Genomic DNA, 25,563 nt, shown 5'->3' on the forward strand with positions numbered 1-25,563 from the left:
GGAAATGATGGAAGGGAGACCTAAGAGAGATGGTGTATAATGAGAAGTGATAGGGACAGAGCACTGATCCTTGAGGAACCCATGTGGTAAGCTGTACAACCCCCTCCAAAGATACTCTAAAAGATCTTCCTGAGAGTTAGAACATGAACCAGTGGAAGGCAGATCCTGAGATACCATGAGTTTGGAGAGGAGAGTTTGGTGGTTACCATGACAAATGCAGCTGACAGATCTAATGGCAGTAAAAATGAGGACTGACCAGAAGCTCAAGCTGAATGCAGTGATTCCATTACCAACAGAAGTGCAGTCTCAGAAGTGTGACCCTGTGTTAAGCAAAACTGATTCAGATTGTACAGGTTGTTCTCAGAAAGGAATTGAAATATATGGTTAGAAACTGTGCTCTTCAGTATTTTTGACTGGAAGGATGGGGGTGAAATCACCTTGCAGTTGTCAACCTGGGCTGAGTTGAGTAGCTTTTTGAGCAGCAAGGTGACCTGAGTTTGGGTACAAACCTGGTTTCCCATCTTTTGTCCGATCAGCCACTGATGCCTCTTTTTATGTTGCAAAAATACATAACGGTTCATAATAATTCAATTTCTCTCCCTTTCCAGGCAGCCAGGATTGATGTCTGTCAAGATTTAAATGCCAACGGACATTTCAACACCAGGTAGGTTTTTTTGTTTTGTCCTTCAGTAATGTTTTGCTGAACGGGAATTGTCAAGGATTCCTGTTACCGAATGTATAAAATTAATTTGAACAACTCCAAAAGTGTTAAAAGAAAGCAAGGCATCTACACTCAAGAGGAGAAAAGCCAAGAGAACAAAGAATACCTTACTGTATTGTGTAATCCTACAGTAGATAGTTGTTTGCATATCCTTTAAAAACCTAATGAACAGGTACATTTTTTTCCAAGTCATTGGTATCGGTACCCTTGTCGAGCCAAAACTGATATGGCACTTCAGCCAGTCAGGTGGATAGTTTCAAAGGTTTCCACAGTGTTTTTTAATACTAGTGTAAGAAGAACTCTGAGTGTGGAGTTCAATTCACCTTCTCCACAGGGATGGACTCAGCCTGCCACAGTCATCCAAACCTGTACCCTTCGTAGAGATCTGAGACTTATCTGGGTCACAGTCACACAGATCCCCCTATCCCTAGCATACCTCTAGCTCCTCCCCGGGATCCCAAGGCCTTCGCAACCCATAGAGGTTCAATAAGTATTCTGTCATGTTCTGGCTCCTCCCCATTGACTCTATCCAGTTGGGATGAGATGGCCTTGGTGGAGTCCAACCTTCCCATGATATGAGTAAGGCTTCCCCTGAGCCCTTTGACCCTGACTCCTTCACCAAGGGTGTGTCTGGAGTAGTTGTTCCTCAAAGCTCTTCTTGCACCACCCAACTACTGTATATCCCAGTTTACGTCAAGCATCTCATTCCATGCTGCTTCCCACTGTTAGTCTGTGTACCAAATGACATTTTAGCCATTTCTAACCACTGCCCCCTTCCTGATTTGTCTGACAGTTTGCCGCTATGGGGCCAACAAAAGTTATTTTCAATGGCCTCGCCAAACTCCTTGTACATACAGGTTTTGGCTTCTGTGACCACAGAAGCTGTAGTCCCTCTCCTTACATTTATTTGCTGATACAGGACACAATCCCTAAAGGTCTCCTCCTTCGAAGAACAGCAACAAAACAGCCGCGACCTACACCCCTTCATACTCTTTATACTACTGTTTGGCGTGTGGGCGTCATTTGTTATTGTGTGTGTGTGTGTGTGTGTGTCAGGTCAACCTGACCCGAGTGTTCAGCCATTTCCTGAAAGTCTAAACGACACTTCTCGTAATTGCTGGCTCCCTGATCTCCTTTTTTGGATATCGATATGGTAAAAAGCAACTCCTTAAAAAGGCTTATTGCGACATCCCCAGCTGGTACAACTATTGACCTTTCGTCTCTCTTGTTGTTCTCACATTTTACCATTACACCCACATATCTGCCTCTACACAAGTAATCCAATAAACTATGTCTTACTCAAACTTAGTGTTTTCCACAGTCCATGATTAGCACAGAATTCTATTAACATTACATAACAACCGATTTTGACATTGGAGATCCTGCCAGGAGCTTCTGTGTAAATTCCCCTGTGAATCCACTAGTGACAAGAGATGAAGGATTGAACACAATAGATTATAGCACATTGCACATGTTGAACAATTGTAAACCTGCCTAGTTTCAAATTGCATTTGTCAGGTTTTTTTATTGTGTGTGTTTTTTTGAGGCTTGTGAAATGTCCACAATAATAAAAATATTCCATGTATGTTTTCCAGGTTTCCATTCAGATGTAACACACATCATCCTGGATCGACCTTGTCCTTGAATGTTCAAGAAGAGGTCAGATATTTATTTTATTTTATTTTTTTCAATTTGTATGATATTCATAATTTCTCGTCTAATTCTATCCATCTCTGTCTTTTCAGGATTGGATAAGGTAAGCTCTAGCCTTGCAGAGAATGGCTCATGGGTGGGATTCATACTTCCCTCACCTTCCACCTTTATCATCGGATCCAAGGACTTTGACCAGGACATCAGAGTCAGAGGAAAGTCTTTCCCACCATATAGAGAACTTCATTGGACATCATGACTTTTCCAACACAGCAGCTTCACCTGACGTCTCTGCAACAAACTCAAACTTTGACACAAACTATTACTCAAATCCTAGTACTGGAAATTCCAGCACAGACTGTGTTTATCAAAAATACTACAGGGAAACACCATGGCAATCTGATGGAGAACAAACCGTAAAGGACTACCTACCAAGGTGTGGAAATAGTGATATCTCAGATTTTGCCAGAGATGGATTAACGTCATCAGGACCTTTTCCTTCATCTCTTGCAACGGATTTACAAGGACTTAAACAGGATTGTAGAACATTAACTACATCATTTCTTGAGGGCTACTCAGATGTCAGTAGCTGCTCAGATGCAGATGTCCTTGAAACAAGGCCCTCTTGTAAATACATGACAAGTAATCCAGTTCCAAAGCCTAAAACAGATGTTACAACAAAACACAGCTCATCAAAATGGCTTTTCACTCATACTGGAAATATGACATTTCCGACTGAGACTAATGTGATTTCACCAAGTTCATCAAATGTGAAGGCAAGAGATAATGTAGTTGAATGTGCAAAGGTTGAGATGAAAACTGTCAAATCTTGCATAGGACGTGATCACTCTTCCACCACTTTTAACATGGTGCCAACTACAGAGATTGAGACTAGTAATGCTAGTAATGACAGTTATCAGGATCAGGTACAAAGTGAGGATATGAAGAGTGATTTCACTCATGGACAATATTCAGACATACCAATAAGTGGCCATGAAAACTTGATTGGTGGTGGCCTAGAGGAGCACCCAGATGATAATAAGGGGCAGACTACTGTGACTGCTCCTATGACATTTGACAATGAGCAAGATCGCTTGGATGGAAAAGTCCTACTTAAGGAAATGAAGGAACCATTCAAACAAAAATATGAGGTTTTTGATCATCCGAACTCCACAGATCTGAGAGGGGATTATCAGGACGAAAGTGAGGTCCTTAAAGTGGGAAATGAGACTGTAGATGAGCAGAAAACCCCAAATCCTAATACAGGTGGTCAAGATGAAAATATGGAAAAAGACTGTCAAGAGAAAGAAATTCAATCAAATACCCATTCAACTTCAGATCCACTGGATATCAAGGGACCAGATTCTAAAGATGCTATTTGTGAGCTGAGGGAATGCACAAATACTTTGGAGTGCTACAGTCAAGATGTTGGATCCTGTTTGCAGTTATCGGAGTCTCAGTCTTTGGAGATTGTTGCTCAAAACAATACTTATAGTAGCACCACTGTAATTAATGGTAATTTCAGTAATGTTAATGACAATAACGAGAAAAGTGTTGCTAGTCATTCAGAATCCTGTTTACAGCCAAACAGCCCAGGTACAGATGTAAATCCCCATCTAGAAAAAGAGTTGACAAGTGCAGCAGAGAGGTTAAATACAGATTGTAATGATTCTGGTGTCACTTTTGACAGTCTTTCTATTCATACTAATGACAAGAACCAGCAGGTTGCTAACAATTTAGAATCCTGCAAAGACACAAATTCCTGTCAAGAAAATGAATGTGGTGGTCCAACAGTGAAGACGAAGAGCTCTTCTACAGACCCAGATTGCAGTTATCCTGCTGTGACCAGTGAGAGTCTTTCTATTGTTACCAGTGACAATAAGAAAGAAAGTGTTGTAAGTCATTTAGATTCTTGCTTACAGCTAGACCACTTGAGCACAGGCACAAATCCCTGTCAAGAAAAGGAATGGACAAGCCCACCAAGCTCTTCTACAGGCCCAGAATGTAGTTTGTCTAATGCTTTAGAATCCTGCTCACAGCCAAACACCTACATGGACTCCTGTCTCGAAAAGGAAAATACAGATACAACCTCGTCTCTGTATCAGGAACAGTCACCACATGAAAGTCCGGTGGCCCTTGGTGGATATGTTGTTGACAATGCAAGAGAGTCATTTGAAGAGTTGAACTCATCTAAAGAACAGTCAGAGCTGGGTGTGCTGTATGGTGAACCTCTGTCAAGAGAAGACTCCTCATGTAACAGCGATGAAGCAAATCTTGACACAAGTCAATGTGAAGAAACATCTTTGGCCAGACCTGACAGTGACAGTATGAACCATTCAAAAAGTCAAGCACGTCCACTAAAATCCTCTATACAAATGAGAAAACGTCTGCAGCCTGTTGTAATAATGGAGACCACAGAGCCAGCAAATACAATGAGTAACTCATATCACTGCGCAAGTTGCCAACACACAACACTCAGTGTAGAAAATCTAATTGAACACCACCATTGTTGCCATTCAGTGCACAATTTCCATTTTTGCCAGACTTGTAATCTCTACCTGATGGGTATTGAACAAGCAGAGGGGCATGTGTGTGGTGTAATCAAAGAAAGGCCTCAGCTTTCTTGGGAACCTAGCTTACAGAAGAAAAGAAAACACCACGGCCGTCACAGGTGCATGAAGTGTGGACTCACATTTCCAAAACTGGTTCAGCATGTCAGGCATATGCGGAGTCACACTGGCAAAACACCCTATAAGTGTAATGCATGTGGATTATATTTTTCACAGAATTGTTCCCTGCATAGACACAAACGCATTCCTGGTAGATGCAAGCACTCAAAACTCAAAAGTCCAGAAACAAATTCTGATGATGTTATCAGTGAAAATAAACCGTCACCAAAAAAGGACTTGTTGCAGAAGAGACAGCATGCCAATCTGCCTGAATGTTACGTTAAGCTTGTTGATGTCTCCAAAACTAATCTTTGTAGTTTTTGTGGTAAAAGCTTCCTAACTGCAAAGAAGGCCAAAAAGCACATCTACAACATACACAAGGGAATGAGTTCAACATTTTCAACAAGTCAGTGTGCAACAAAAATCAATGGTGAGAAAACTGAAAAAGTAGAGAAAGAGACAAGTAAATATAAATGTCCTCTTTGTCCACGGCTTTTCAAGTACTCCTACAACAGGGCTCGACATTTGCGTGACTGTGTCAGAGATGCAATATATGGAGGCAAGAATAAAGTTGACAATAAATATCAGTGTCCGTTGTGCTACGCCACCTTCACATTACCATCAAACAGATTTAGACATATTAAGACCTCTTGCCTCAAAGACTGCCTTAATCGGCTTGCAAAAGAAAAGGCAAAATCAAGGAAAAATGCTAGACAGAAAAAAACACCGGAAATTGATCAGGAAAATCAGGCAAAGGAGGTGGAGCTGAAAAAACAGTCAAAGGAAAAGGAACAGAAAATACAAGAATCCCCATCTTTAACAACACCGAAGACTAGACAACTTTACAAATGCAATCTCTGTCCAGCGGTTTTTTGTCATGCTTCTGGAAAGTATAGACATATGAAGAAACATGAGTTGTTTAAACTCACTGGCAAAATGTTCAAGTACAGGAATTCAGTTTTCTCTACCATGTCTAAACTAACAACCACTAGTGCAGTGACAGAAGAGAGTAAGGATAACGTGAAATCCACTGAAGCAAAGAGCAATTTATCCCTGAGCTGTCATTTTTGTGGAAAATGTTTCGGCACTTCACAGTCACTGAAGAAACATGAACGCAATCACAGAGGTGAAAGACCATACCGCTGCCTGGACTGTGGAAAAGGATTTAAGAAACGTGCCCACCTGGTTGGCCATAAAATTATTCACCAGAGGAGGATACAGTGCACAGTTTGCAGAAAGGTTCTCCCAAATATTGGAGAACTCATCCAGCACAGAAACACGCATCAAACAAGAGGAAAGCTTCAATGCCCAGACTGTCCTTTGCAGTTTCAGTATCCTGCATATCTCCTTAGACATCTAGACGGCCACAAAAAGAGAGCGAACAAGACCCTTCATTCTGAAGAGGGACCACCATTAAAACAACAGAAGTCATTGGAGTCTGTGAAAGAGCAGACTGAACCAAAACAGCTGCAGTGTTCCTTATGCAAAGAAGTATTTAATGATGCCCAGTTGCTAAGAAGACATTGTCTTACACACATATCCTCCTCATGCCAGTGTCCATTTTGCAAACATAATTTCACTACCCGCCGCTATTTGCTGCGCCACATGATCAAACATACTGGAGACAAACCTTTTTCCTGCACTTACTGTGGAAAACAGTTTTACCGTGATTTGTACCTCAGACTTCACCATGAGAAGTGTTTGCCGAGGCAAGTCAGACATCTTGTCACAGTGGAATCAGGCACTAAGACAAAGAGACCATATAATTGTACTTATTGTTCACGGGCCTTTTCAAAGAAAGATCGCCTGAAAAGTCATCACCGTGGTCACAAGTCAAACACTCTGCTCCTTTGCTCAAGATGTGGGCAGTACTATGGATTTAGGAAATTAAATCAACATCAGCAGAACTGCGTAGGGACATTAGAGCCCAACACTGTGTCATCATCCTCTAAAAGTGATTTCAGTAAAAGTACTTCACAGAAAACTCAGAATATCCGTAAAATGCCTTCACAGTCTAATGCAGCCAAGATGTTTCACTTTAAATGCCCTCACTGTCCACAGAGGTTCAGGTTCAGATCAGTACTTTTGAGACATTCTGTTTCACATACTGGTGTTCAACCTTATGCATGTATGCATTGTGGCCACAGATATAGCAGTCAGACAATGTGTTTGCAGCATGAAGCTTTCTGTAATGGTGTTTACAAAGAGGGACAGTCAAAAGTCAAAAATGATGCTGCAACAGAATTGTCAAGCATGCCTAATCTCAGAGAGGCAGCACAGAAGCCCCAAGCAAAGGGTGAAGTTGAGTACAAATGCAAATTCTGCACTAAGACTTTCATGAAAACACGATCACTGAGACGTCACATTTTGACACATAACGAGGCAAAGCCATATCGTTGTAAATCTTGTGACAGCTGCTTTACAAGGTACGATTATCTTAAAGTACATCAGACCCGGTGTAAAGGGAAAAGATCACGATTGGAAGTTTGTATACCTAAAATCAGTTTGGATGATGTTGGCAAAGGTTGGCAAAATAAGTTTGGCAGTGAGCCTGTCGACCAGAAGGAGACTTTTGAGTGTAATGTCTGTACAAGGAACTTTTCAACTCAGTCTAAACTGTCTCGACATGTCACGATGTTCCATATTGCAAAATTATTCAAGTGCTCACGTTGTGGCTCATCATTTTCTCATGAAAAATCTCTGAAAAAGCATAGGAAGATTAACAGGTGCAGAAAGGTCTCCACAGAAACTAATTCTTCTCTACCACCAGAAACAAATCCACCATCAGAAAATGTGACAACACTGCCTCATGGGGTGAGAGATCGAGTTCTACAGAGGGCCCAGCCTCGCTTTAACAAAAAGTACAGATATGTTTGTAGTTACTGCCCCCGTGCTTTTGGAAGCCATTCGCAATTAGTTGTGCACATCCGCCTGCACACAGGAGAGAAGCCATATTCCTGTGATTATTGTGGCGAGAGATTTATAAGGAAGGATTATGTGCATCGTCATTTTGTGAAGTGCACCAAGAAACAAGAGCAAAAAACAGTGCTTTGTGACAGATGTGGTGGATTTTTCTCTAAAGTCGAGCTTGAAAATCACAAAAAAAGTTGCACTTTAAAACCTAACTCGGCCAAATCAACAGTTTGCCAACAGACAACATCTCAAAGCCCACCAAAGGGCTTTTCTTGTGCATACTGTAGTTCCCGTTTTTTGCTATTTTCACAGCTCCAAGAGCATTTTTTAAATGCGCACAAACTTGAAACAATGATTCCACCACTGTCTACAGCTCCTCTACAACACCATCTTTCAAATATACCAAGCATTAAAGAAGAACCTTTGGATGAGAGATGTGATGAACAGTTTAGTGATGGCGCCAATGTAATCTGCAAACTAGATACAGCCCTTGATAGTGAGGTTTCCAAACCATTTGTCTGTCCAGAGTGCAATGTGTCCTTTGCAAGTAAAGCTGGACTAATTGGTCATGTGCGTATACATGCAATGGATCACCCGTTCAAATGTAAAACATGCAAGAAAGGCTTTTGGAATAAAAGTCTTCTCCGTAATCACAACAGGAAATGTAGATTTGGACATTTCTCAGCAGGGAGTAACCCCCAGCAGTTGGAAGTCCCTTTGAAAGCAAAGATTGATTTTGCGCTGACTGACTCTGTTCTAGTGTTCAACGAAGGTTCAAAAACAACAGGCACTGGGGTTCTACAGACCAACTTCTCTTGCAAAGATGATTCGATGGATGAATCCTCACAAAGTTCAGATGGAAATCAGGTGCAAAGCAACTCAAGTAGGGAGAAGTACCAATGCTCAGAATGTGACATGAGCTTCACAGATGGCTTGATGCTTATTAGTCACCTTGAAGACCATGGAAGAAGGGAGCAAGAGAAAAAGCGCAATACATGTATTAAGTGTGGGCGAGTGTGCTCCAGTCAAGGAAATCTTGAGAAGCACATGAAGTTGCATGGTATTAATAAGAAATACTCTTGCCCTGACTGCTCTAAGATGGTTTACACCGAAACTGATCTTGAAATCCACAGAACCTGTCATGACCCAAATAGACCCTATTCTTGCAAAATGTGTAATCATAGGTTCTGGACAAGACAGTCTTTATGCAATCATTACAGTGAAGAACATCCAAATGATGTATTTACTTGTCGCTTCTGTAACAAGACCTACTCAGTCAAAAAATCACTGGCAAGACACTACAGAAAATGGCATCAAAAAGAGCAGAAGGATCTTGAGCGTACTGTACAGGAAAAGGGCAGCGCTGAACAGTCCAGCAGTCAAGTCAGTACAGCTGGAGAAAGTAATGAGGATGAAAATAATAGAAGTGATGATAGTGATTCAGACTCTGCACCATACTTCCCATGCCATGTGTGTGGCAAGACATTCCCAACATCAGAAAGCCTCGAGGACCATCAGCGATGTCACTTGGGTGAAAAACCACATGAATGTGCAGAATGTGGTAAATGTTTTTTCCAGGCCTCCCAGTTGCAGCAGCATCAGCGAATGCATAAGTCCGAATTTCAGTGTCAGACTTGTGGAAGGGGTTTTGTCTCTCTCTTTGCATTGCGCAAGCATAAACACACTCATGGCAAGAGCCGTCCTTATCGTTGTTCCAAGTGTGACCTCAGCTTCACAGGACTCTCACAGTTAGCAGAACACATGTCTACCCACCGTGAAGAGAACTTTCCATGTGACATATGCAATCATGTGTTTCCCACCAAGAGTAGTAGAGCTGAGCATCGGAAAAGCCACTCTGTGTCACGTGACCGTTTCCCAACTTTAATTTCAACAGAAGAACAGTCTGCTTCACTCTTTGAAAGTTCATCACTATTCACCAAAGAACTTAAATATCGCTGTGGTGTTTGTAGTGAGCGTTTCAAAGACCCAGAAGAGCTCTCAGAGCATGGGTGCATGGAGGCCAAAGAGCGACCATACGCCTGTTCAGACTGCCATAAACATTTTCTGCATTCATCTCACCTGAAAAAACACAGGACAACCCATCAGCTATCATCATCTACCAGCGAATATCCATGTAATCAATGCAACAGTAGTTTTTCCTCTCCTCACCACTTCCTCAGCCATCTTAAAGGCCATATTAGTGCTGCTGCTGCAGAAGTTAAAGTTAACACAGAAGTTAAAGATGAAGGACCTTCACATGGTTTCATATGTCCTGTTTGCCACCAGTGTTTCGTCAGTGCAGCTGAACTGATGCATCATTTCCCCATACATCCTGACAATGCATTAAAATGCAAAATTTGTAAAATGATATTTTCCTCTGCAAGCAAGCTTGAAGAACATGAGCGCTGCCATCTGACATCAGGTACTGAATTAGAATGCGCCAAGTGTGGCCAGAGCTTTTTGGGAAGTGAAGCTTTCCTCCAGCACCACTGCTCCCGTCAACAGCATGCCATAATGGAGAGTGGATATTCAAAGCCATCAATCAAGACACCCTCTCCAACTTGTTACCAAGCTGCAGGAGAGGAGGAAGAAATTGATGTCATTGGAGAGGACTTGTACAATTGCCCTGTTTGCTCAATGCAATTCTCCTCAAAAAGTGGCCTGTTGGAGCATCAAAATAAACACCACCCACATGGAAAGCCATTCAAATGTGAGCTTTGTGGAAAAACATTTGCGGTGAGGCGATATCTTAGAGAGCATGAGCGAAGACACCGGCAAAAACTGGCTGCTCAAAACACAGCCAAGTTGGCCGAAAACAAGTTCAAGTGCACTCAGTGCCTCTCTGCGTTCAACACTGCTCAAGAGCTTTCTTTGCATATGAGAATGCATGCTGAGCAAGAAGTTGGAGAGTACCGCTGTGACATGTGCTACAAGTCATTCAGCAAGTGGTCTCTTCTGAAGCAGCATCAAGAAAGTCATGTTGGCCAAGTTGTATATGAATGCACAGAATGTGACAAAGCCTTTGCTTTTCCTCACCTACTGGAGGAGCATCAGTTGACTCATGCTGGGTCCTCTCACTAATGGTTGTTACCTACCATCTACCTTATGTTCCCTTTTTTGTTACTAAAGTAACTTGAAATCCCTTTCATGCCTTACATCTGACTGCGTACCTCCACTTGTAATCACAATTTAGATCCAATTTGTATTTTTGGCCCTTGTTACAGAATTACAAAGCTCTTTGCTCATGTCATGATAAAGCATATTCTCCCGACTTTCTATTGAGATTGTATATATTGTTAGCTCTAGTAATGGAATTTGTATACAAATAATTAGCCAGATAGTTTCTTGATGGTGTTTAAATTTATGACCTCATACAAAATTGTTTAAAGCTGTTTAATATTCTATGTGATGAATACAGACAAAGCATGATGGGATACGGTCTTTATAAAACACCTTGAATAAAGGTTCGAATATTTGATCAAACATGATCATTTTTGATGTTTGACATATTTTGGAATAGTTTTTAGTCAGCTTTGTTGACGATATGTAAAATAGACTTCAAACTGGTAATCATAAAATCTTTTTTTTTTATATTTTACTGTAGATAATTTTGTAATTTTCGGTTAATCATTTTTGTGTTTATTATGGGTTGTATTTTTTGATATTGATAAGTATCTTGTCTGGACATGTGAAAAATGTTCTTTTCACAATATGAAGATGTTAAGTTTTCTTAAGAAATTTGTGTTGATGCATTCGATTAAGGAATAAAGTCAACAAGAAAATGTATTCGTTTGTGTTGTTCGTATTTCTTCAGATTGTGGGGGCATCACTTCATTTGACCCAATACTTAAAAGTTCTTAGCTAACATCATTAGATTGAATGAAGAGTCAAGATAAATGAATCATGCACACAGACCTGAAGAAAGGGAAATAAGAAAGGCATTTTTAATACTGACACCCACAAGATGCTACATATAAACCATGTAGAATGAAGAATTAAAACGCTACCAAAAAAAGATTGTGTAATGTACATCAGCTATAAGGATTAAAATCTATCTTGGGTTTGAGACCAGTTGTGTATATGTCAGAAGTGCGTAATGACCAATTTTTGAGCATATAGTTGTTGAGCAAGATATGGTAGTTTGTAGTTTCTTTAAAACTATAGAAAATGTGAATTAAGACATCAGATTAAGCCACTAAGTAGATAAAGCAATAATTGCCACAGGGTTTAATTGAGATTTACTGGTGAGAATGCCAATAGTCATGGTCTAAAATTAATTAATCTAAAATGAAATTTAATTATTCATATAACTCATACTTGGACTTGTGGCCACAGTTAAATGAGATGTAACATTGTCTCTGAAGACATGACAGTTTAAGAACATCCATAGCAGGTTAGTTTCAGGACATTAGATGTCATGGTAACATACAGTAATCCTGGTTTCTGTAAAGGGGCGTTTCTATGAGCCCAGTTCTTGTACAAAAAGTTGTAATGTAATGTAATGTCAGTATTGAATTCAAATCTTTTAATTGGCTCAACTTTTATCCTTAATTATTATTATTATTCTTTATCCTTTTATACTGGCTGTGGTTCCTCTCCCCACAGCCTTAGCAGGTTTGCAGCTTCATATATGTGCTGCATAACCATAATGATGTTAAACTGGTTGCTTTTGTCGTCATACACTTGTATCTATTGTTAACTTGGGCCCAAACAGTATTTTGAACTAGTTCCAGTGATGTGGGCCCAGTCACATCTGACATTTTCAGTTATGTCTGAGTAGTTACTCTGCTTTGCTTGAGCTATCTGTTTGGTTGATTCAATGTGATTAAATTGGGGGAATCACAAGATCAAAGTCCAGTGAGTCTTCAGAGGGATTAGTGAAAACTCGTTTTGATTGTTAACCCTGAGACGAGGGAAACTCTGGGTTTTCAGTTCCAGAGAGGTCAGTTATCATGGTAAGTGACTCTCAGAACCCAACTTGCTGACTGAGAGGTTTTCTTCAACAAACAGACTCTCATTTCCTCCCTGATTTAGTCCATGTTGAATCACATTCATTAATAGAGGTTGGACATTAGTTTGTAATGTTAAAGTTACTACCTTTATGCGTTATCAGTCAGCTCTTTGAACATTCTTTACCCTAATATTCAAATACTAACCCAGTATGAATTCACCCTCAGCTCAGGATAAAACTTCTGCATGGAATGAATGGAAGTTATTTTTTTTAGCACTGACTATGCACTCATGACAGCTGTTAGTTTGTTAAGCAAGGCAAGTTTATTTGTTCAGCATATTTAAATATTACAATTCAAAGTGATTTGCATAAAACATAAAAGGCATCAAAACAACGCAAAAAAGCACTAAAAAATACTTAAATACAATTTAAAAAGTGTTAAATTTCAAATAAATATAAGTTTAAAAAGAATAAGATAGATGAAACAGGAGAGTAAATGTTAATCAAAAGCCTGAAATTTGATTTTAAAAAAGGCAGCAGCAAAAAGAAAAGTTCAGACATGATTTAAAAGAACAGAGTTGAAGCAGACCTGCAGATTTCTGCTTCTCCATGTCTCAACATTTTAGAACACTGAAATGTTTATTGCATATAATGTCTAACCTCAGTTTAATTTTGAAAGAATTTGGTATGAAGCCTTAGACGCGTAGGATCAGTGAATAATTATTTCTCATTTATGTGATTGGTCGCACTGATGGAACATAACTCCTATAATATAGGAGATTATATGTTAATATTTCAGAAAAATGTGAGTGAGTAGAAAAACTCCACCCGGCTTACAAATAATGATTTAAAACAAACAACTTTGCAAAATGAGGATTTGGTTGATTTTAGGTTTTACTGTCCAGGGATGTACACACGGGTCAAAGATTTGCCCAGATTGACAACAAGCTTCAGGGAAAGCCATTTCTTCTGCCTCTTCTTATCATCATTGCTTCTTTGAGCCCATTTAAATAGATGTAGTCTGTTCAATGGAGCTAAAGTTTATACTCATCATCTTTCACTGTGTCACAGTCTTATAAGTCCTCGCCAAGATGGGTTTTTTTTTCTTTTAAGCAGGAGAGAGTAATTAATGACCAATATCCCAACTTCATGAATTGCTCACACAGTCAAGAGTGACCTTGAGATCAGAGGACCCACAGAAGACCTGCATGAAATGCTGAAGTCATATGGGAAAGTAAACAACACAATATCCATACACTGAAAATGTTGATACAGTTCATAATCATCATATGGAAAAGCCTCTTGGCATCACAGTTAAAATGGACATTGTGAGTCAGGTCAGAGGACTATTGTTACTGCCCCCCCTAAGAAAGCCCTTATTCTGATGCAGAGTTTGCAGTACTGAATGTCACGGTCAAACACAAGCCTTGAGACTGCAACATTGTAAATATGAATTGCTGTAGTTCCTGTTCTGTTTGGGCAACCACAAAGTTTCTACTATTTGATATGCTTAAAGTTTTGGAGTCAGTAATCAGGTGATTTGGACAAGACAGTGATGAGATGAGCAGTTCTTATCAGACGGGAGCAACTGAATAGTGGCTATTCATGACCGATGAGCAGTATGCATTATTATTTGAGCTTTTACAGGTCTTACCATTGATTTGACATGTGCAATGAGCATTTAATCGACATATTATTGCTCTCAATTTGATTTCTCAGTTTGTATCTGTATGTTGGTTTGCAATTTATCTCATTTAATTAAGAATGAAACAAAAGGACTAAGCTTAGTTCAGATGCTCAGCTGGGTATCCAACACTGAGACCCACCACAGTACTCGGTAGAATTTGTTTTATTTCTTTAGAGGCTCAGATCCTTTAATATGTGCAGAAGCTTATGTACTGCCTGCACCATCTCTTAAGCTGGAGGTCATGTTAAGCATGACAATAGCAACCATGAACCATTCGGAACATCCAAGCTACTCCATAGCACTCTAATCAACCAGAAGAGGGTTTTTAAACATGGATGCTGGTCATTCAGTCAGTCCCCCAGCCATGTACTGCATCTCTTTTTCCAACCTGGGGAGTGAAGTTATAATCTCAGCCTTTGTTATTAAACTGTTTTAAGTGTTTCATGTTTCATTTGAGCTCAAGGATCGATCAATTTATCAGCCTATGTCTGACCAGCAGGCATTGTGTAACTACACACAGTTGAGTTAATGCAATGTTCTATACATTTTATGTTCACATTTATACAGACTGAGCAACTAATCAATAAGGGAATTAGAAAACTTAAATCATCTTCAGGCTATTTAGTTTGTCATGCCCTGTGGCTGTTAGTAGGAAGTAGCTCCTCTTCTGCAGCATTTAAGAGCTGTTAGAAGAAGTAAACATACAAAGCCAACTTGACAAAGTGAAAATTTGGATGAAAATCTAATCATTTAAGTGATGTGTACAGTAAGCTCAATAAATGCATAATCAATTATTGATGTCCTTGATCTAGTTTTAAATATGCTATTGCTCAAAAGAAATGCATATAAACATGTCTTTCTAGTCCTTTCCAGCTTTTCTAGGCCTTTCCCAAGATCATAGAGGCTCATTGTGTGCTGAATCTTTTCCAGGGTCACCTCCAAGTTGCTTGATACCACAGTATCTCCAAGAAGGTGCCTGGGGGCCATCTTTATTTGCTTCCTTTACGTGTAGATTAACAGCACTGCAGTCCTCACCCTTTCATGCACACTGTTGGCCAATCAAAATAAAATAAATCTTATCTTAGCCATTTACAATGTATGATACAATGTATGCATAACCTGTTTCTGAATGGCAAAACTTACTCTCAGTCATTAGTAAGACATCAAGATACTTGAACTCCTGCACTTAGGGCAGCTGCTCTATTTTTATCTTAATTGATAGCAAACCATATTTTCAATAAGGAACTATAGCTTCATATTAGTTTAAGTTTATAAGTGAGCTAGTCCCCCAGGGCCCTAGACCTTCAAAGGGTTGATGGATATACATGGATAAATATATTATTTGCATGGTTTAATAATGTTTTAATATATATTTTCAGGGGTATATTAAGAAGTAATCAAGGGTTTATTAAGGCATTCTTAGGGATTTTAATAACATGTTAAAATGACCATAGAAAAACACACTAAATGCATGTATCATAGACTAAATACTAAAAACATATAGCATAGAAAACAACATGATAAAACACATGGCACATAGCATTAATCACTACACATCAAAAGCCGTTTGATATAATTATTTGAATTGTGATTATGCAAAAGAGTCATTTCTGAGTGGGCACTCGGTAAGATTTTAGTATTGTGTGACATCCCTCTCTCTCTGCCCTCTGCTTGCGATGCTGGTTTAGCTTCCTGAATCAAGAACCAGTAGGCAGAGTTGTAGAGGACATCAGGAAACTGCCTAAACCTGAGTAGTTTGGGCCTCTGCCTATTTAAGTGGCTTCTTTGCTGTTTCTTCTCTTCCTCTCAGCCCTCCACCAGCTAGTTGGGTTAGGGTCTTGTGTATTGTTTGCACACATCCAACAAATAAAACACTTCACTCCTGTATACATGACTGACTGTTTATTTAAGTGTCCTGCACCTTCTGAGGGAAATCACTGTATGAATATATATTTTGTGTGAGCTAGTGAAAGGTTAAAATGCTTAGCTATAGTCATAGAAATCATGTTTGTGTATCTGAACAGTATGTCCCTGTGTGAAAGAGAAACAAAGAACATCAAGATCAACAAGATACTTGCCATGTATGTTTGGGTATAATCACACATAGAGTAGTCACAACAACTCCAAGAGATTGGTGTGAAACACATTCATCCCAGTATTCATCCTACTGTTTGGGACTCAACTACTGTACTGCAGCAGTGCTCTGAGCATGGCACACTCAGTCCGATGTCCTGTCAAAAGTTTTACAATACAGTGGTATTATAAGAGCTGGATACAATAATACAGTGGTATTATAAGAGCTGGATACAATAATACAGTGGTATTATAAGAGCTGGATACAATAATACAGTGGTATTATAAGAGCTGGATACAATAATACAGTGTATTATGCAGGCTATTTTTGCTGTTAACATGTCACTTCATTAAGTTTTAACTTTTTTTTTCTGGCAAGAAAGTAACCATTACCTATGTGTGGTCTGGTTATCTAAATAGCTCCTATTTCAAAATATGCTTTGATGATTTTTCTACTGTCCCAGAATTGTTCTAGACACTGTATCGTTGTGTCCTGGATGCTATTATCACTGTCCTCAGCTATTAAGTTATAAACTACATATGACTCAGTGCTGCTTCTCCCTGTTTCACTCTCACTGTCTTCCAGATACCTCTACCTCATTTGATCTCAGATATGAAAGCAAAGTCAAGTTATGATGTTACCTAGCAAGATGATGGCTCAGTCAACGCTAGCGTAATATCAACAGGTCTGGACAGAGAATATGCTTATCCTGGACTAATCCTGGACTGACATCCCCTCTCCAAAGAAATACAGCAGGTTTAATGCTACTTTTGGCATTTCATATTTATGAATTGCTGCTTGCTCATTGCATGAGCACTTTTTCAATTTGCATGAGTGGAACACGTCTGCATCCACAGCATAGGTTGATGCTGAGATGATGATGATGAGGAATAATCTGAGGGAATTAGGGTTGCAGGAATTCATATCAAAATTATTACCTAATAACCTAATCATTAGGGCTGTGTGTGTGTGTGTGTTTGAGGGGATTTAGATCTGTATTGTCTGATCCACACTCCGCAGCAGTAGGTGGCAGTGATGCACCAATAAACTGGATGCCAGCCGCCTTAAAACAAGAAGAAGAACATGATGAATCGGCGCATAGGCATGGCGCACAGCCCAGCGTTTGCGATTTTCGAGTGTTTTTCTCTCCATACATCCACGGTTTTTCAAGAGGACTGGGGTTAAACTGCGCATGCGTACTGTGAACTCCCTTTCCGCTGCGCGCCTGAAGCTGCCCCTCTGAGCTCGGTGCTCTTCCTCCTCCTGGCACAGCATCACGTTTGTTCACCCCAGAGCCGAGGAGAGCTTCGTTTCCCTTGAGAGTTTTTGCCTCTGCATCATCGACAGATGTCTGCCGAGCCATTTCTTCTCCCACCCAGCCATTGTGGCTCCACTTTGAAGGATAACGTCAGCGCTCCTCTGCCTGGTGAGTGATACTAAAACGCGTTTGGGTTACTGTGCAGAAGAAGAAGACTAGCTCCATAGGTCATGGCTAGCTTGCTAGTCAGTCCTTTCCCCGGCCTTCTTCAGGAACGTGGTCGGCCATCTCCCCCTGGTTAGCTTTCCCTAGCAGCCCCCTCAGAGACTTGAACCAGACCTAAAGGGTTATGTATGGTGTGGCCAGCCTCAAAGCATGCACGCCTAGATGAATACTGCTCAAGTGTGGAGCCAGTTATCCTAAAATTGAAGCGTGCGAAAATGATATTGTGTTTGTGTGTGTATGTGTAGTTTATTATTGGTAAAATAGCCTCGGTATGTTTGTTAGCAGTAAGCCCATTGTCAAAGTAACGCAGCTTGATAACCCTTTTGCTTGTAGGCTATTTATTAGCACCGGTTCCGTTATTGTGCGTTTTGCATTTGAACCTCAGGTGTTCAGTGTTTACATATTTAGGTTGATACTTTCATCTTGCAGTTTTAACCCCATTATACAAGATCGGATTTTTTAATGTGTCCTGAATAGTAAAGAAATGGGTCCAAACATGCTCCAAAATGGCTGACATTTTCAAAGAAAAGTTGAACTTTAAATAGTAGCATGTAAAGGTGTTTATTTATGGTATGTGTGGAGTAGTCAAAGAACACATAACTATTACTGTTGGTGTGTAAGTGTTTCCCTTATATTAAAATCATATGTATGAGATCTGAAACTAAAACCTGCCACAACTGGAAGTCAAAGATCATCCTGATTAATAATTAATCTGGCGTGCCAGATGTTTGTTTTTATCCTGTGGTGTCATCACTTCTCGAATACAGCTGCCTTGCATGGTATATTAAGTATTCTTAAAAAATAAACACATTGTCTAAGTGATACGAACTTTGGACACAGGAGGAGTGAATTTACCACCCAAGGCCAGCTGAAACATTCAGACTATCTTACCCCAGTGTTTTAGACCTTTGACTTTGGCAGCACATCAAGTTTCCTGCGCCACACCCAATCAACTTTAATTGAATCAATTAGTGTTTTCTTTTTATTCTACTGATTGTATGATTAATACTTCATTCAATACGAACTCAGCTGGCAGCTGTGAAACACGCTGCAATGTAATCAGATGGGGTAAACGCACCCCGTCAATGTGCGTCCACTAAAAGTGCTTGTTTTTGCCACTGACAGGCTCAGGCTCAGCTTGATATTTAGCCATGACTCTAAAAAATCTTCTTGATAACACTAAGCTATGTCAACCATCTAATGAAGGTGATGTCTCAGTTGTGACCAATTGGCTCCCAATTGTATTTTAGATATGAATGCCTGGATGGAACAAACCTTTTTACAGCTCAACAAGGATAAAACTGAGATTTTAGTAATTGGTTCTAAAGCTCAGAGAGAGGAATTGGTGGCAAAATAAAACATCCCTGGCACATACCCCAAGCCAGCAAGCAGGAAACCTTGGTGTAGCGTTTGATTCAGAACTTAACTTCAAGGCTCACGTGGGCTATGTCACCAAATCTGCTTAAACCACTGCTCAAAATCACCTTAAAAACACTGCACACGTGTGACCATTTCTCTCTCTGAGTGACACAGAGAGAGACTAGGACCAGAAGGAGAGAACACATTACACCCATTTGAAAATCCTTACATTGGTTACCTGTTAGTTTCCACATTGGTTTTAAAATGATTTTACTTGTTTTTAAAGCACTTCATGGTCTTGTACCAGTATATATATCACAATTTCTGACAGTGTATGATCCAGTACGGCTCCTCATGTCCTCTGGCAGGAGTATTTAGCTGTTCCAAAGGTCATAACTAAAAACAATGACGGACAGCGTTTAGTTATTAGGCTATGAGCCGTTGGAACAGTCTGCCTGAGGATCTGGGAACAGCTGGATGTTTATGATGATTAAATAAAATGCAAATCAAGAATAATGGAGTTTATAGATTGAGCAATGTTTTATAAAGGATTATGTCTTCATTCAAACCAGATATACTCACATTTTACTTTGATGTGTTGTTAACTGAAAAGACTTAAAAATGACACTTGGTCTCATTTTGTCTCGTCAATCGGTTTAGCTCAACACAGCTATGTAAAGATGGACAGAGCAGCTCAGACAGGCCCTCTGTATCAGGGGTCTGCAGGATTTTTCCCTGCTGTGAGGATGAAGTGGAAATGCACCAGCTCACAATGATGCTGAAACATGCTATACTGGGCCAGTGGAAATGGGGCGCAAGTAAGCAGCTGTGGGGCGTGCTCCCATTTCTGCAGAAAGACCTGATGGATTTGCTGACAACTGGCAGGCAGGGGGCTATATCTCCTGATATGTTCCAGGGTATCCCTCAGGTGCTCTGTGGAGTTGAATGCTGGGAGGGAATGCAGGCCAACGGTGCACAGACTAATTAAGCCTGACCTTTTTATACCGTAATACCAGCTGCTCTAAGTTTAGGGTCTTTGGAAAGTGGCTTTGGTAAGCTTTATTACCGCAGGACCATAGTAACAAAAACTCTGCCCAACAATGATTGTGTGAAAGGCAAATTGTAAATGTTTCATTGCGCAAACAATATAGTATAGTAATGCTCTTTTTTTTCATACTTTTTTTAATCAATACTAATCAATAATGAAATTAATTTGAAAAAGAATTAGTCAGATAAAAGATTGAAACATGTCTCTTTAAAAGTGTCATTTGTGACTGTTAAATATCTCATGGTGATTATTTTGTGTGTGATTTACAGGAAGCTGCCTTGCATGACCACAACACCTGGATAGCCTTCTATGTTTGGCTGCCATGATGCTTGGGTTCCAGGGGAATACTTCCTCTTCCAAAGTGTATCGTTGTGTGGCATGTTCAGCTACCTTCACTGGACTGGCCTCCTTGCTGGTACATCAGGCGACCCATGCCAGTGCACTCTCCAAGGTTCCTGCCCTCCCTCCAACACAGCCTAATGTCAGCCTGCATGACGCATCGTATGCAAGCAAGGATTCATCCAGTGGGAACCCAAGTTCACCAACACTATTGCCTGAGAGCCCTTCACCTTCTTTTTATATTTGTGATTGTGGTGAGGAATTTCATGACTTTAGCCTCATGCTTGAGCATAAACATTCTCATGTCCCTCAACTACAGCTACTGCAACCCCTGGATAATCTCTCTAGTGGAACAGGGGGTGATGAAATGTTTCCCACTCAGCATGTACAGTTCAGTACAACTGTAACCAAGCCAGATTTGGTCCTCAATTGCCCCTCTACCTCAAGGTCCCCAGCTGTCGAATTACCCACATCAACAGACCATAAAGCAGATGTAAGTCTGGAGGATGGAATTGCCATTGTCACCACTCCTGAAGGACAGTGTACACTCCTTCAGGATGGTCATGAGAAACAACTTGAGAAGACGGCAGCAGGAGAGCAAATACTGGAGACTGTAAAGGACATGCATTTCCAGGACAAAACAAATTCAGTTCTCAGTAGTAAAAAAGGTGCTAATTTGCCCCAAAATAACAACTTAATGAAGTTGCTGGCATCAGCATACATGAAACGCTTCCCTCTTCCTCAGTCTCAGAATCAGAACATTAACACAGTTACCCCCAAACAAGAAGTCGTCCCAGTTGATATAACACCGGGGGAAAAAACTGAAGTGTCACCAATCAACGATCTTTCTATTGCACAGCTGAGGAGACTGCTTGCAAAACCTGGTATAAAAACAAAAGCTCCATCCATCAGCAGAATTCTTGAGTCAAGTAAGAAGAGAATTGTTTCTCTGACTAAAACTTTCTCGCCTGTTGTGGTTCTTGAAACCCGTCAAAAGCTCATGGATGCTAGCAGTAATGGCACATATGGAAGATATCAATGTGGCCGCTGTCGTCGGGTCTTTCAAAACATGGACAGACTGACAGAGCATCATTTCTTGCACAAAAAAGAGAGAATTAAATGTTGTAGACGGTGCAAACAGCTGATCATTGGGAGGTTGCCTTTCCCTGACAATCATGTTTGCCCACAGTTGGGAAACAAGGCCATACAGCCATCAAGATCTTTAAAAAGTAAGTTTCCCTTTGCCCAAAAAATAGTGCCATTCCATAGTCTAAACAATACAAAAAAAGTTTTCTTTTGTCCGTTGTGCAAGCACAGCTACGCACGTAGGTACAACCTCAAAATGCACAAATGCCAGGGTCCAGGGTCAGCCCTTAAACAGCAGGCCAATTCCTCCATTGAGAAAATGCTAGTATTGAAATCAAATGGTAAGGCCAAAATAGATGCAGAGATTGAAGATGGACAAAATGCTAAGAGTGTTGGTGTGGGTACTGAAGTTACTGGTCGTATTAAGGTAGAGGTGACCTCTCCAAATTCAGAGCAGTCTGCAGTGTCACAATTGGCCTGGACACATTCAGCTCAAATCTACTCCAAATCTTCCATGATGGAGCAGTCTAAGGATGTCGCTCTGTGTGGGACTTCGCTTCAGACAGGAGAAGAAAAAAGTAGCTGGAATGCAGCAGTAATTGATAATGAAGACAGTAGCGAAGGGCAGTGGACAATGCCCTTAGATGATGAAATGGAGGTGCTTAGTTCTGCAGAGAAAGCTGGTAATAATACTGGGGTGAAGACTTCTGTGTCAGCCGAAACAGCACCCACTAGTCTGCGATATTTTGTCAGAGAGGGTGTAAAACGTTACCCTTGTAACAGGTGTCAGAAAACATACAGTCGGGTGTCCACTTTAAGGCGCCATTTACGACTGTGTGGCTTCAGACCGCGCGGCCCTGGTACTGCAGCACAAAGTGGTAGTCAGGGGGCCATTCTACAAAATGCCAACAATATGAGACCAATGTTTGCATGCTTTGTCTGTGGAAAGTCTTTTAACCGCAAAGACAACATGATGGTGCATAGAAAAAAATGTCAGTTACATCAAACGATGATAGATGTGGATATGGGGACTGTGCAGCAGAATATGTCAGGCAATGCAACAGACAGTCAAACACAGGGGGATGATGCAGGCAACTGGGGCATCATGTCACTGCCCTCTGTACTTCCCAGGAGGGTGACATGTGAGTGTGGGGTTGGATTTACATCTCCAAGACTTCTCCTGGAACACCTACAAAAGCATGCACAGGAATCATACACATGTCCAACTTGTGGAGAGACAGTGAATTCCTGGGCAGACTACGAAGTTCATCTGCAGATCCATATGCATCCTCATCATCAGCTGCTCAAGGGATTACAACCACAACGATCACAACCCCTGTTACTTCGATTTCAGCAACAGCCACCTCATCAGCAGCCATCTCAGTCTGTGCATCAGCCTCCACAGAAGCAGCCATGTCCAGAGCCACTGCCAAATCCAGGAAAAAAGCAGCAGAGGATTGTATGCACACGATGTGGCAATACATTTGCCACTCGCTGTTCCCTGCGGAGGCACATATCCTTGAATCGATGTAAAGGGGGACGGGTTACAAATCCATCCACAAATCCACCCAAAACGTATCACTGCTCGCACTGCAAGTCTGACTTCCCAAACACAATCAGTCTCATGTTTCACCAGAGGAGTGGGACTTGCAAACCTGCCATCAAACCTGTGCGTTGCCCTGTCTGTCTTCGCTGGTTTGGCACTGTAGACGGTCTGCAGAAACACTTGCTCACTCACAAACAGTCTGAATCATACCGCTGTGATGTCTGTCAGGGTACCTACCCAAATCTTAAATCGCTCAAAAACCATCGCCGGAGAATTCATCGCATCATGGCTGGAGACTCAAAGCCAAAAACACAAGAACAACTCTCATCTTAATGACACTTCAGTTTTTATATAAAACAAATATGTCTGTAACATGGGAGAAATGCCTTCAAGGTTGTATTTTACTTGTTTGTTTTTTACTCTCCAGGGGTTACTTTGGTATTGTACAGCTACATACAGCTCTTTTCTTTTGGGGGAGGGGCTAAAGCAAATATTTGTGTTTATAGTAGCTTGTCACTGTAAAAAACAAAAGCTTTGATATACTGTACATTTTAGTTTTATCAAGTTAATCCCTCTATTACATAATCTCATAGCCTGTAAATGTTTGAGTACTTGCTAATCAAACGTTTATCAAAGAAGTTGTGATGTAGGTTGTTGTTGTGCTGGTGTTAATAAATATACCAGTTTGCGAAACCTGTACATTGGTATCATTTTATGATGTGGGATCTCATATCTTATTTTATAGCTGACTGGCCAATAGTGGAGGATTAACATGGAACTCTCATAAACTTGGAAATAGATAACTGCAGTGGAAAAGCTCATTATACAGCAATCCGTATTTAAAAACTTAGACATTTTCATTTAATAGAAATTCCTCAGCCACAATTTGAGACAATCTTTGTATGAAAAAGATAAGAAAAACAAGGTCACATAATATACATACAATAGCATTTTGAGTTCTGCTATTAGACACAAATTTAAGATAAATCAGTCTGTGATTTTATTATGAATATCTTTTGTTGTGTGCTGCAGCTGTATATGGCTCTGAAAACTGAAAAAATACGTCTTTTGAATACTTGACCTGTCACAACACTAATAATATAACATTCAGTGTTAGGTAATTTGCCATGTTGACAAATCTAGTGTGTAGGCACATCCACAAGATATCATTTAGTACCTCTTTACGGGTTCATAATATGCATTTTTCAAAATAATTGTGGACCTTTTCCCTAAATTATATATGGGAAGAATGGAAACTGATCCAAGAAATATAGTGTCTCTATTTAGGTTGGATTAACAGCTGGGTAGAACAAACCACTTTCTTTGGACCCCATAACTCCAGAAGCACCAAAAACTACTGATATAAAACAGTGTGTCAACTGGTTTGAGGCACTTAATTGAACATTTGAGAGTATCTACAATTAAAGCACAGCATCAACTGACATAAGAAGGCTCTTACATTTTTAAATCTTCTTGAGGCCTTCCTTTGAGGGTCCTGTGTCAAAATATAATATTAAGACCATTATTTATTTGCCTAAATGTTGCATCGTATGAAATTGATGTATCAAATTACCACAAATCAATTCTGGAGCCAGTAATTATTCCATCATTGAAAAACAACACATGGCTCAGCTCAGATCATGCTAAATCATAGCTGCTAGCAAGCTAATCCACTCATAATATCCAACAGGAATAGTCTGAATACACAATACAATAGACTACTGCAGTAATAGCCAGAATTGTGAGTGTAGTTTTGTTAAACATATTTTTTAAAGTGCTTTTCAGTCAGTGAGAATACTCTTGTCATGAACGTTTTTTGCTTTGATGCAACTGGCCTGTGTTTTTAATATGGTGTAATTATTTTTGAGACAGTCCTTACTCACATAATACTACAGTGTTTGCCATAGTTGCATCAGCAATTAATCTTAAACAGGCCTTATAATTATTGCTTTTTATCCTGTCAGATTTCAAGAAACCTGGAAGTTAATAAATGTTTCTCATCCTTAGGGCCAGGATCCCAACATGCACACAAAATTG

At 40.2% G+C, this 25,563-nt stretch overlaps 2 protein-coding genes across 2 annotated transcripts; both read left to right on the plus strand.

The window, feature by feature from the left end:
- Positions 1 to 4,422: 4,422 nt before the first annotated feature.
- On the plus strand, positions 4,423 to 11,688 carry znf1035 (zinc finger protein 1035). Its single transcript, XM_053327590.1, has one exon. It carries the CDS (start codon positions 4,423 to 4,425, stop codon positions 11,032 to 11,034), a length of 6,612 nt encoding a protein of 2,203 aa, XP_053183565.1. The 3' UTR covers positions 11,035 to 11,688.
- A 6,085-nt stretch (positions 11,689 to 17,773) lies between these two features.
- Positions 17,774 to 24,219, plus strand: im:7147486 (zinc finger protein 27). Its single transcript, XM_053327512.1, has 2 exons — positions 17,774 to 18,091; positions 20,825 to 24,219. The coding sequence occupies exon 2, from the start codon at positions 20,878 to 20,880 to the stop codon at positions 23,857 to 23,859; it is 2,982 nt and encodes a 993-aa protein (XP_053183487.1). The 5' UTR covers positions 17,774 to 18,091; positions 20,825 to 20,877; the 3' UTR covers positions 23,860 to 24,219.
- Positions 24,220 to 25,563: the final 1,344 nt, after the last annotated feature.

The sequence above is a fragment of the Scomber japonicus genome, chromosome 10 (genome assembly GCF_027409825.1).
Source record: "Scomber japonicus isolate fScoJap1 chromosome 10, fScoJap1.pri, whole genome shotgun sequence".
In the NCBI taxonomy this organism is placed as follows: Eukaryota; Metazoa; Chordata; class Actinopteri; order Scombriformes; family Scombridae; genus Scomber; species Scomber japonicus.